The following is a 10,986-nucleotide window of genomic DNA, read 5'->3' as shown; positions in this document are numbered from 1 at the left end:
GCACCTGCTCTTTGGTCTTCAGCCTCCCCTACACTTGTGCCTCTGTTGTCGCTGCAATGTTGATTTTCAGTGCTGGGTGGCTTTGTGTCTACGGTGGAAGAGGCAGGAATAGGAGAAGATGGAAGGGTGTGGAAATCTGGTGTCTTTGTGGAGATGGAATGACTGTGTTTGTGGAGGTGTGGAAAAGTAAGGAAAATAATGGTAAGGTCAGTGTTATAAGACAAGGACAGAGACTTGATTTTGAAGGCTCTTTAAAAGTTCAGCTTTATCCTGCAGGCCTGGGAGAGCAGGTGCAGGGTCAGTAAGGCAGTGCATGGTTTATAGTGCAAGGAGTTCTCATTTAGTATTACAGGGTCCCTTAACCCAACCAATATCCATTATTTATGCCTTTCTCACTCTATCTTCAAACCCACTCCATGTCCTTGAGGCACTTGGGTGAGGAGTCTGTGGAGTGGTGAGGATGTGCTGAGAGGGACCAGGACTCACAGAAGTGGGAGGTACAGATGGTGACCTGGAGAGATTGCTGAGATAAACAGTGATGTCTCTGCAGAGACCACATTAAATTGCACCAGGGATCAACATGTCAGCTTTGTGCAGGGAGGAGAGAGTTGTTGTTCTCTCATTTTGGAGGCAGCATGGGGAAAAGTAACTGTCTGCCTCTGCAGATATCTGTATATATAAGTCAGTGGTCAAAAAGATGATTGATAGATAGATATGGGTATAGACACAGTTCTGTTCCGAACAGGAAAATGTGTAACTCCTGGTGTCTGGAGGACATAAAAGGCTCTTCCAGAACTTACTGGAGATCTAATCAGGACTCTCAATCCAGAACTCCCTTACCTAGATTCACCTGCACAACATAAACACAGGACCTTCCTCATTATTCTTGGAGAAATGAAAAAAAAAACCAACAACAACCAAACAACCAAACCAGGACACAGCTAATAAATAAATCAGGTTTAATCATAAACCATATACATATTTATAGATAGGGAGGCAGATGTGGTCAGAAAGGTGCTGCCCTGGCAACAGGAATAAAAGAACAGTGTATTTTCCCAATACAGTACCAATGAAGGGTGGAGTTGATAAATGAATATGGGACTTTGAATCCCAGAGGCTAATTCTTACAGACAATCATCATTCTTGGTTTCCTGTCAAATTATAGCACAAACTAGCTCACAGCTCTGCCCAGGACACAGAAAGGCAGATGTAGCCAAACACAGAACTTGAGGGTGAGGGAGGGACAGTATATCTGAAGGTCTTTCTGAGGTATATATAGCATATATATTCTACTGTTGTTTACTGTCTCAGGGCCATGCTTTGCCCACAGATATGTGTGCACACATCTCATTCCAGTCAGCAAGAGTGGCAAGCTTACATTTAAGAGAATATATCGGACTTTGTGGGTGAACAGGAGTTCATCAAACAACAGAGCCAGAAGCAGAACAGGGAGAGAACTGAAGATAAGGAAGCCTGAGAAAGGAAAGAAGTGAATGAAGAAGCCCCAGATTTATCTGACCAGTCAGTTCAATCCTGATTCAACAGCCAGGACAAAGCTTCTGTTCTGAAGGACTTCTGCAGTGCAAATGATCAAGGCAACTTTACTGGACAGTGAGGGAAACCATGAACAAAATTACTAGAAGCATGTCAGCAGAAGAAATATGAAAGAGCTGGCCCTATAACCATTCAGTTCTTATTTTTGAAAAAGAATCCAATCCTGCCTCTGAAATGGTGTGATTCTACATATAAGTCTGGTCACTCTCAACTGATACAGGCAGAGGAAGGAATCATTAGTCCAATGTCCAGAAGGGCAAAGTGTGGCATTTGTATTATGAAACTCAGAATTGGTGTGGCTGCTTTGAGAAACAACATGACACCAGGCTTGCAAAGCAGCCAAATGCATTAGCTTTTTGCAGAATAATTTCACTTTCAGTCAATGTATTAGAAAATGTTACAGATGAAAACCACCTTTCACTGGTAGAAAGCAGACACTGTTTAATATCAAATGCACTTGCCATCTGATTTTGCTAAAAACCCACCCCCAGACAATAAAAAAACCCAACAAATGGCAAATAAAATTTATAATACGAACCAACAATCATGTCAATGTCAAATGGTAACTGTTCCAACAAACATAAAATCAAGTTCTTAATGCAGGTGCCCTTAGAAATGAGTGAAAGTCATGCATTCATATATAGAGTCCACTCCCAGTCTGGGAGTGCTCAGTTAAGACTGCTGCTCTTTGGAATGCAAGTCCACTTTTTAAAAGGAGAGCTCCACACATGCATGCACACGTGCACTTGGGCACACAGAGATACACACACATACACACATATAACCTCCTCTCTCTTAGCAAGAGCTGCATGCTGGGTCACTGTTAATGCTGTGCATTTTTGATCAATTTTCTTCTGTGCATTTTTGATCTATTTTCTTTGTAATGATAAGGTTGAAATGTCTTTACTTCTCAGGACTCTATTTTTCAAACAAAAAGGGGAATGAAGAGGAACTACATTACAAAGACAAAAAAATGCACTTGTATCTCAGCTGTATGATTATTCCCAGTTGTCCTCAAGGTTGATGTTATCTACATTTGTGACTCAGCAGAATCCACAGGAAGTTATCCTTTCTCCATGTTGGGTTTTCTCAATAAACCCCGTGAGCCTGTTCTTTGCTTCCACAGACCATTTTTCTTTAAGGCACTGCACGTGGATGTTGTCTTCAGACAGAAGAGCGAGCCTCCTTCACTGGACTGTGCATTTCTCCCTCTCCCTGGACTGCCCTTCCCTGAGAACTTTTGATTTGATGTACTTCAGGTCACTGTTGACACTTGGCCGGCGAGCGAAGGGAGAGATCATGCCATAGGCGTCCATGTCCTTGACTCGGCGCATCCGGAAGGATTTCTGCTGGAAAGTGTCACCATACTGGATGGAGATTTTCCTGTGGAGGGAAGGGCTCATCTCATGAGGTAGCTTGGCCATGCTGAAGAGGACATAAAACATCTCATCTACATTGGTGTTCTTCTTGGCCGACACTTCGAAGTAAGCACAGTTTTCATCACTGGAGACAAGATTCTCACCTTCGTCAGTGCGTACCTTGCGGAAGATTTCACTGTGGTCATTTTTGTTGCCACAGATGACCATGGGGAGGTCAGCTGATTCCTTGGTCTTGTTCTTCAGGCAGGATTTGACCTCAAGGATCTGTTTCTGGAGTCGCTTGACCTCATCAAAGGATTCTCTATTGTCCAGGCTGAACACCAGGATGAAAACATCCCCTGCAATTAAAGAAAATATATATACTGTAAAGGCTTGTTGGTCACAGCCAGTTTCAGAGGAGCAAATTTTTAAAAAGAAATTCTTTTATTTCCATCTCCTCCCCATATTTTTTGTTTGGTCCTTTGGCACCTATTCACTCAGCTGTACTTTAGTTCTTCTCCTTTAACTCCCCACATCTTTCTATAGTGCTATGGAAAAGACTTTTGGCTATGATGTTACTCCAGTCATATCCAGTTGCATTCCTAATTTGCACTGGGCTTGCAAGTTATTGCCTGCTTTTATCTCTTTTGTAGACATGTTTCTATCTCAGCTCTGCTGCACTGCTCTTCTTTTTATTTCCTTTCATTTGTATCTCTATGTAAAATACATCCTCTTCTGACACCAGAAAGAATGGAGAGCTGGTAGCCACTCAGCCTTAACCCTTTGATTACACAATACATGAAGGTACACCTGAACTGAAGGTTTACAGCTAATCACCCCTGAACACCCAAGTCAGGAATGAGAGGTTTCTCGGTGCGCTCTGCTGTCATTGCATTTCCTCAAGAGAAGCAGACCATGAAAAAACCTTAATACATAAATGACACACATCCCCTGGCATTTCCTTTTGACATTTCCTGACTTACAATTCCTTGTAGAAGGAATAGAAAATAGAAATAGAAATAGGAATAGGAAGTAGAAAATAAGGCAAATCATTGCCTGTTGAATGACATTTGTGTGGAACATGCTAAGAGAGCTTTCAGGGGCTAAAGCTTACATTTGCATCCCAGAAACTGGTTCTAGGACCTCACTGAATATGGATTGCAGCCTTGTCATATGTGAATGTCATATTTCACTGGCCAGTTAGAAAGGTGGATAGTGAATCCAGAAAGGTTTGTTTTGAGCTGTGGCTGAATATACATCTACTGTCACTTTTATAATTAAAAAATATATTTTAGCTCACAACAGGAATGGCTTCACAGCGAGTAGAGGCAAAATGGTCCCACCATTTCCCCTTCTTTTGTCTTTAAATACATTTGATTAGATGCAGATTAAGGAGAAAAGGTAAAAGTAAAGCTGTCCTTCTACTGGAATATTAAATCAAGGAAATCAGGCTGGAAATTTTCAGAATAAAAAAATTTTTGGGACTTTCTTGGTTAGAATTCCCTTTCTGTGCATTTTATATTTATTTTCCACTGTATGTGTCCTACAACAACGTGCTTAATTTCCCTTTGCTGCTCTTTATACCCACAGAATTGTATTCAGCCATTTATTTGTGACATTAGTAAAAGTACGAAGCAGAAGGGGAAGGTACATGGATTAGGGAAAACCTCAATTTCAGACCTTCACCCACTGGACTTCTCTACTGTGGCTAATGCATTCCTTATAGTGCTGGTAACATGCCAGCCAGGAAATATGACTCTATAGAAAGGCATTTTGCAGTAAATCAAGCAGTCTCTTTAGCTATGTCCCAAAAACCAGTCATCCCCAGGCTACACATTTCAAGCTAACGTCTGTCCTTATGACTTTTCCCCTGACTTTCTCACCTGTTAGGATGGAAAGCCTCCTCATGGCAGGGAAAGGGTGATTCCCAGAGGTGTCCAGGATGTCCAGCTGATACATGTCTCCCCGTATGTTGTAGACCTTGCGATGGAAGTCCTCGATGGTGGGAGTGTACTGATCCTCGAAGCGGCCATTGAGGAAGCGAGAGACGATGGAGCTTTTCCCCACCCTGGAGGCTCCCAGCACCACCATGCGGTACGAGTTCTTGGCCGGCACGTTCAGGTTGCAGTTTCCACCAGACATAGTCTTCATCATTGCTTGGTCCTGAAAGAGGAAATAGCAGAGTTGGAGGAAAGCTCACAAACCAAATGGAGGGTAAAATAAGGCAGCTCCTCACCACAAGCTTGCCAAAGAGTACTCTGGAGCATAGTCCTGCACAGCAGAGGTCCATACAGAGATTTTTTTCACTGGAAATGCTTAAACTTTTCAGTCTTATTTTCAGTGAGTGGTTTTTTTTTTTGTTTTTTTTTGTTTTGTTTTGTTTTATTGTTGGTGTTGTTCTTTCTTTTCTTTTAAAGTAGTATAAAAATGAAGGCATTTACACTGAAAATAACATGCTTTTGAATTGTAATTTGCTGTTACATTTAAACATTAAAGGCTGAATTTATCAGCTGCTCTTCATCTAAGACACAAAGTTCCTTCCCACCATCTGTGTCACTTACACATTATACCAGATTTTTCAGTAGAACTTGGTTCTCATTTAGATACATAAACACAGAGGTCAGATTCCCCAATATACTACAGCCACTGCAGCTGTCATTAGAACCTAAATCACTTCGTTTGGTTGCCTAAATAGGAGCTGTGCTTAATACTAATTTTCTGAGATCAGCCAAACGTCAGACAGAAACAAGAATCATGCTTAACATCAGTGCAAGCTAGACGTCTCAGTAACTTTAAATAGCTGGTCCCATGGAATATTCTCTGCTGATGCAGGGAGCATGAGCCGCAAAACAGCACTGGCTGGTGATAAATTCAAAGATCTGTGCCTCCAGTAACCTCTTAGAAAAGAGATTTTAATTCTGCTCTTTGGCCTGGTATTGGGAGTGGGAACTCCCTATAAGCAAACTATCGTTATTGCAGCAGGATGGCTGTCAATGGGTGGAACGGCAGAAACACAGATTTTTTTAGTAGCTCCAGCCTTTATACATGCAGATGTTGCGGGTGCCGCTGGCTTTGCTAAGCACAGGTGCTAAGTACAAGCAGGAGAAAAGATGAAGGACAGCCATCTTAAATAGCTATTAGACAAGATTTCCAACCCATGACATCTAAAATGAGTCTAGAGACCCTGGAGACTGCATTTTGACATAGCACTCAGATGCAGGAAACTTTGGTAGGAAAGAAAAAGTACTGCTCAGACTTTTTTAGTGTACCAGTTCAAATGAACTGTGTGCTGAAAGAAAAATACAGCCCCTGTGTGGGGAAAGCTGACTGTTACAGCAAAGGAGGCACACTTTGGACTGAGTTTATTTTGGTTACTAAGTCTTTATTAAAGAATATTCAAGTTCCCACTATGCCATTTATTTAACTTAGGTGTTGTTTATTTAATATTACAATGCAAGTACTTTATGTACACAGAAAGATCATTTCTGGGTCCAGATCTGGATTCCTATCTTTCCCTTGAGTGACTTTTATCTCCAAAGCTTTTATGTACCTGACAATTATCTCAGGGAAGAGCTTAAAATATTTTACTTTGTTTAACATGTGCTGAGCACCAAAGCAGTAGTGAAGATACAGTCACTGCTAAATAAAGAAGTCTCTGGAATTCTGATCCAGCATCATTACAAGCTCTGTGCTATAGCCCAAGGAGACAGCAAAACATGACTATTTGTTATTATTGCCATAATTTGCAGCACAACAATTGCATATTCAGCCCGACCTAATGTACAAAAGAAATGCAATGGTCTCCTTGGAGTAGCTTACACTCTGAATTACATTCAGAAGTCAGGACAGCCTTGTATTAGAGCCAGATTAATGCCAGACCACAACTGGGTTGTTTTTTTTTTTTTGGATGGACACACACATACAGAATTATGGTACTGTTGGGATTACTGTGGCAGAAATGATAGCAAGGAGCACAGCTGGTATTTGAACTGGATTCTGTGTTTTATTTACCACAGGACCTATCTCCAATAGTGCAGAAATACCATATTCAGTCTCTGAAACACTGCCATGTACACTATCCCTAGCCACTCCAATACTGTTTTGCATCCATAGGCAGACAAAAAAAATGCTTATTTTCACCCTCTGAGGCTTATTTATTTGGCAGAGAAGAGTAGGAAAACAGATGAGTTGTAAAAGCTACAAACTACTTTACCACCCAGGACCAATATCTAGAGGTGAGGCAGCTCTTCAGGCTGTGATGGACCAGTGTAGCTGCATGAGGGCAAGTGGATTGTGTGGTTTACACCTGCTAGAGAGCAATTCTGTACAATTCAGTGCAAAAGCATCTGGGGGAGAGCACAGTTATACATTTTGAGTGAATGCCATTTATGTCCTGTACAGAACATGCGTGCTGAGGAACCTGATCACTTTACACTGTCCTTGTTCCGCCTGTCAAGGCATTCAGTCAAGAGGACTCCTGTGCTTTTTTAACTGCATTTCATTTCCCTCAAAGTAAAATATGCTTTCCAGCATTTCGATTCGTGGAGTTGCTACTCATCACCTCTGCTGCAAACCTGACTCAGAGCGTGCCATTGAACTGGGAGCTTACATTTTTATTTTGAGCCTTCTCTTCTTATCCCCTCAGTTCAGTTTTTCTCTAGCTCAGCACAGTCTGTCTCCTTTCCTCCTCAGAAAAGGAATGAAACTTCAGCCTTGACACCCAAGAGTGGCAGGGTGGAGCACAGGGGCTCATACAGTGAAAAAGATTAAAGACAGTGGAAAGAAAACAGAGAGACACCACATGTTCATGTACTAAGTAAAGCAAAATCAATCAGAAGAGAATGAGGAGACAAACAACCTCCAGCTGGTTTTAATCTACATCTTTTCCTTCCAGTTTATTAAATGCTTAAGCATAGATTAATTCTCGGTGGTACCTTCTGCTTTATGTACTGGCTTGATGTTAGAAAGTTTATATTATTATTTTATACTGGTACAGTGCAGGGATTTCAAAATGTCATAGAAATATCTCTAAATAACACTAAATGAAGGGAAAAGCTCATTTGCCCAGAGAAAGCTGAAACCACAGTCCAAAATCAGCATTAAACTCCATTTCTTTTGACTCCCTGTGTTATCCTCTACCAGCTAAGCACCACTTCTCTTTTTATAGGCAGGCATCAGAATGAATGACAATGAACCTGCTTTTGTATGCTCTGGAGAGCACTTGTCTGAATGCCGGTGAGCTACTGACAAATTTGAGCCTGAGCACCTATAGGGAGATACCTAAGGAAGATATTCTTTATTCACCCTACCCAGAGCTTTTGCACCTTAGTTTTCTACCCTCCCATCAGGGTGTATGTTCTCCCTACAACTCCCCATTCATGAATAGACTTCTGAACTGCCTCCCTTGCACTCCTCTGTCTTCAGCTGCTGGTTGTATCTCTGTTTGCCACTCCAATGTTAATCACTGCACCCAGCTAAAAAGGACAAGACAGACACAAACTGTAACATGCATAACAGACCTGTCACTTCTTACTCACTGCTAGCATCCCTGTCATTTTCATGCACACCAGAAATCACTCCTGTGGCATGTTTGTTTCATACTTTCACCACAAACTCTGTGCTGATTTCTTACCTCTCTTTCCCAGGAGGAGCAGTCCTGGGTCTTGGTGCAGTCTGATGAAGCTGATAGTTTTAATCAGAGGTGGCTGCTGTTGTAAAAGGCTGTTGTTCTGTGGATCCCACGCTGCTTGTTCTGGGCTCAGTTCTTCTCCAGTATTTTCCAAGAACTTAGCAGGATTGGGAAGGACCGCAGGGCTCCAGAGGGCGTTCCCCCATGGATGTAAGTACTGGATCAGGCAACCGACTTAGGCTAAAGAAGAGTCTCAGAACTGGTGGCAGTTTTTCCCTTTGGGCAGATGAGCTCTTTTCCTCACAGGCTCAGTTCAAGAAAAGGAGAGGCAGAGTCTCTCCCGCTCCCACTGCCTTTTCTTGCAAGTTGTACTTTGTAGGCTCTACTGTGGGTAAAGAATTTCAGGAGCAGCACCTACTCGTGCAGGGTAGTGGGTGCATCCAGCTGGCCCACTCTGCCTCTGTGCTGCCTCAGATCCTCTGCAGAAAAATCAGGGTCGGCATGGAAGTTGCCTTTGGTGACCCTATGCTTCCCCAGATCTTGCCTGGCTCATCCCTTCCCACGGGCTTCTTTTCTTCTGGTCTGAGATTTGCTTTAAAATATTCTCTCTCTAGGATAAAAGGGGCTTTTCTTTACATTTGCCAGTTAAGTCTTTTTTCCTTCCCTCCCTGCCTTTCTCCCTCACTCTCTCACAACTACTGGCAAATTGCAGATTTTCCTTCTGTAGGACTCACAGATAATTGGCTCAACTCCTCCCTTGAAGTCAGTGTCAGACACAGAGGAAGGAGGGGTGCTGAGGGGGTGGGATTTTGTGCCTATTGGAAAAATCTTTTCTCCTCTAAACAGAAAGTTCATGTGCATTGCAGACTGCACATTCCCTGTCTTTCCACCAGAGACCTGTATGTATGCATGTGTGGGGAATGAGTTAGTATATGTGTATGAGAGACACAGAGAATTCATTTACTTAGCAAGCTGCAAATTCATAAGCTGATTCTAAAAGCTCTGTACTTCCCTGCTGATTTTTTCTGCTAGACAGCAGCAGACAGACTCATTCCCCAAGTAGGGGCTTTCTGTCCATAATTTCTGTAAATCTTTTGCTGTATAGAATGCTTTCCCCTGTTCGCTCAACCTCAAGACATTTACATGGTTTGTTTAAGAAATAAGAATAATTTGTAACTGTTGTTCTTTCATTAATATTTAAATAAATGAAAAACTAAACTAGGGATGAGTAATAGAAATGGTAAAAAGGTCAAACAAACTGAAAGTGTGTGGAACTGAAGCTCAGGAAAAAGAGAGAAACAAACTAAAAATAGGGTGAATTCAAGGCATTTGTTCAATCCCAAGTGAAACATGTTTGCCGGTTATTTCATTGCTGATCTACTTGAATTTTTTTTTCTTCTTTTTGAACTGAAATAGTAGTTTAGATCTGTGAGTTTATTTTAAAATATGTCAAAACTTGATTATGAAAGACTTGAAATGAAATACTTCAGCAATTCCTACTTTAAACTCCTAATTGGGGGTGGAGCAGGAAAGGAAGAAAAACACAGTTATTTTCAGGATATTTTGACAATAAGAAAATGGAAGGGAGGCACAGTCTTCCAAATGCGAACACAGTTTCAGGTCTCCCATAGTTCTCCCTTTTTTTTTTTTTTTTTTTTTGTTTCCCCTGAAAAATTTACTCGTTGTTGAACGCAAAGATTCTTTCAACTACCATGTATGTATCATCTCAAAGCCTCCTCTCCTCACTAATTCCTGCAGCTTTTGAGGAATTTCCAAGAAGCTTCACTTTCCCTCCTCCTTTCCTCAGAGTACAGGGATGTTTCTCTTGCCACCCTTGGAATAAAGCTTCCCTCCTTTGCTCCTGGTGCTACACTGAACCCATCCACAGCCATCCACAGCAGCCACTGAGGAGGGTTCCATGGCTGTTGCAGGCGCAGCCTGACATGCCTGTGAGTGTCTCTGTGCTCCCAGACCTCAAAGGATACAACGCAGGCTGTGGGATGAGTCCAGCTGGAACTGTCTGTGAGAGGAAGCAGCTCCCACTGAAGTCAGGGTCACGGTCATCCCAAGCAGGATGTGCATCTGGGGACTCACAGGCTAACACAAGGCAAAACAACATTGATCAAATTTGGGAAGCAGCAGATCCTGCAAAAAACTTCAGATTTGGGAAGAAGGGGCAGGACATGGCAGAGCAGCATTGAAATATTGCAGCAGTACTGAACTGGTATTGGGTCATGAGCAGAAGTGAACTCATTTCGGACCACAGTACTAGGTCTCCTTTGTCAGCTCCTGAGCCTTTTGGCAAAAGGTGGGAGAGTACTTTCATGGCTCAGACAAATTTTTGACAAGATATGATGCTTCCTATTTCTAAGTCATTAGTTCAGATAAAACCTGGACCATTTCTGGTGTCCTGTCAGCTCTTGTGTAGCTCAGATCCAAAGGGAG

General features: G+C 42.1%; 1 protein-coding gene across 1 annotated transcript; it reads right to left on the bottom strand.

Annotated features, from left to right (window-relative positions):
- Positions 1 to 942: 942 nt before the first annotated feature.
- On the bottom strand, positions 943 to 9,256 carry RASD2 (RASD family member 2). The gene is made up of 3 exons (XM_005421805.2): positions 8,545 to 9,256; positions 4,796 to 5,075; positions 943 to 3,271 (listed from the first exon to the last, which is right to left on the bottom strand). Exons 2-3 carry the CDS (start codon positions 5,064 to 5,066, stop codon positions 2,742 to 2,744), a joined length of 801 nt encoding a protein of 266 aa, XP_005421862.1. The 5' UTR covers positions 5,067 to 5,075; positions 8,545 to 9,256; the 3' UTR covers positions 943 to 2,741.
- Positions 9,257 to 10,986: the final 1,730 nt, after the last annotated feature.

This window comes from Geospiza fortis, unplaced genomic scaffold (genome assembly GCF_000277835.1).
Source record: "Geospiza fortis unplaced genomic scaffold, GeoFor_1.0 scaffold173, whole genome shotgun sequence".
NCBI lineage: Eukaryota > Metazoa > Chordata > Aves > Passeriformes > Thraupidae > Geospiza > Geospiza fortis.
Note: the sequence above shows the minus strand (reverse complement) of the source record. Positions and strands in the feature narration are given on the sequence as shown.

What these genes read in the sequence shown, in the direction of transcription:
- RASD2 (XM_005421805.2), bottom strand. Translation starts at nt 5,066, where the DNA reads ATGATGAAGACTATGTCTGGTGGAAACTGCAACCTGAACGTGCCGGCC. An exon ending in GAGGCTTTCCATCCTAACAG is followed by an intron (nt 3,272 to 4,795) that starts GTGAGAAAGTCA and finishes CTTTAATTGCAG; the next exon opens with GGGATGTTTTCATCCTGGTG.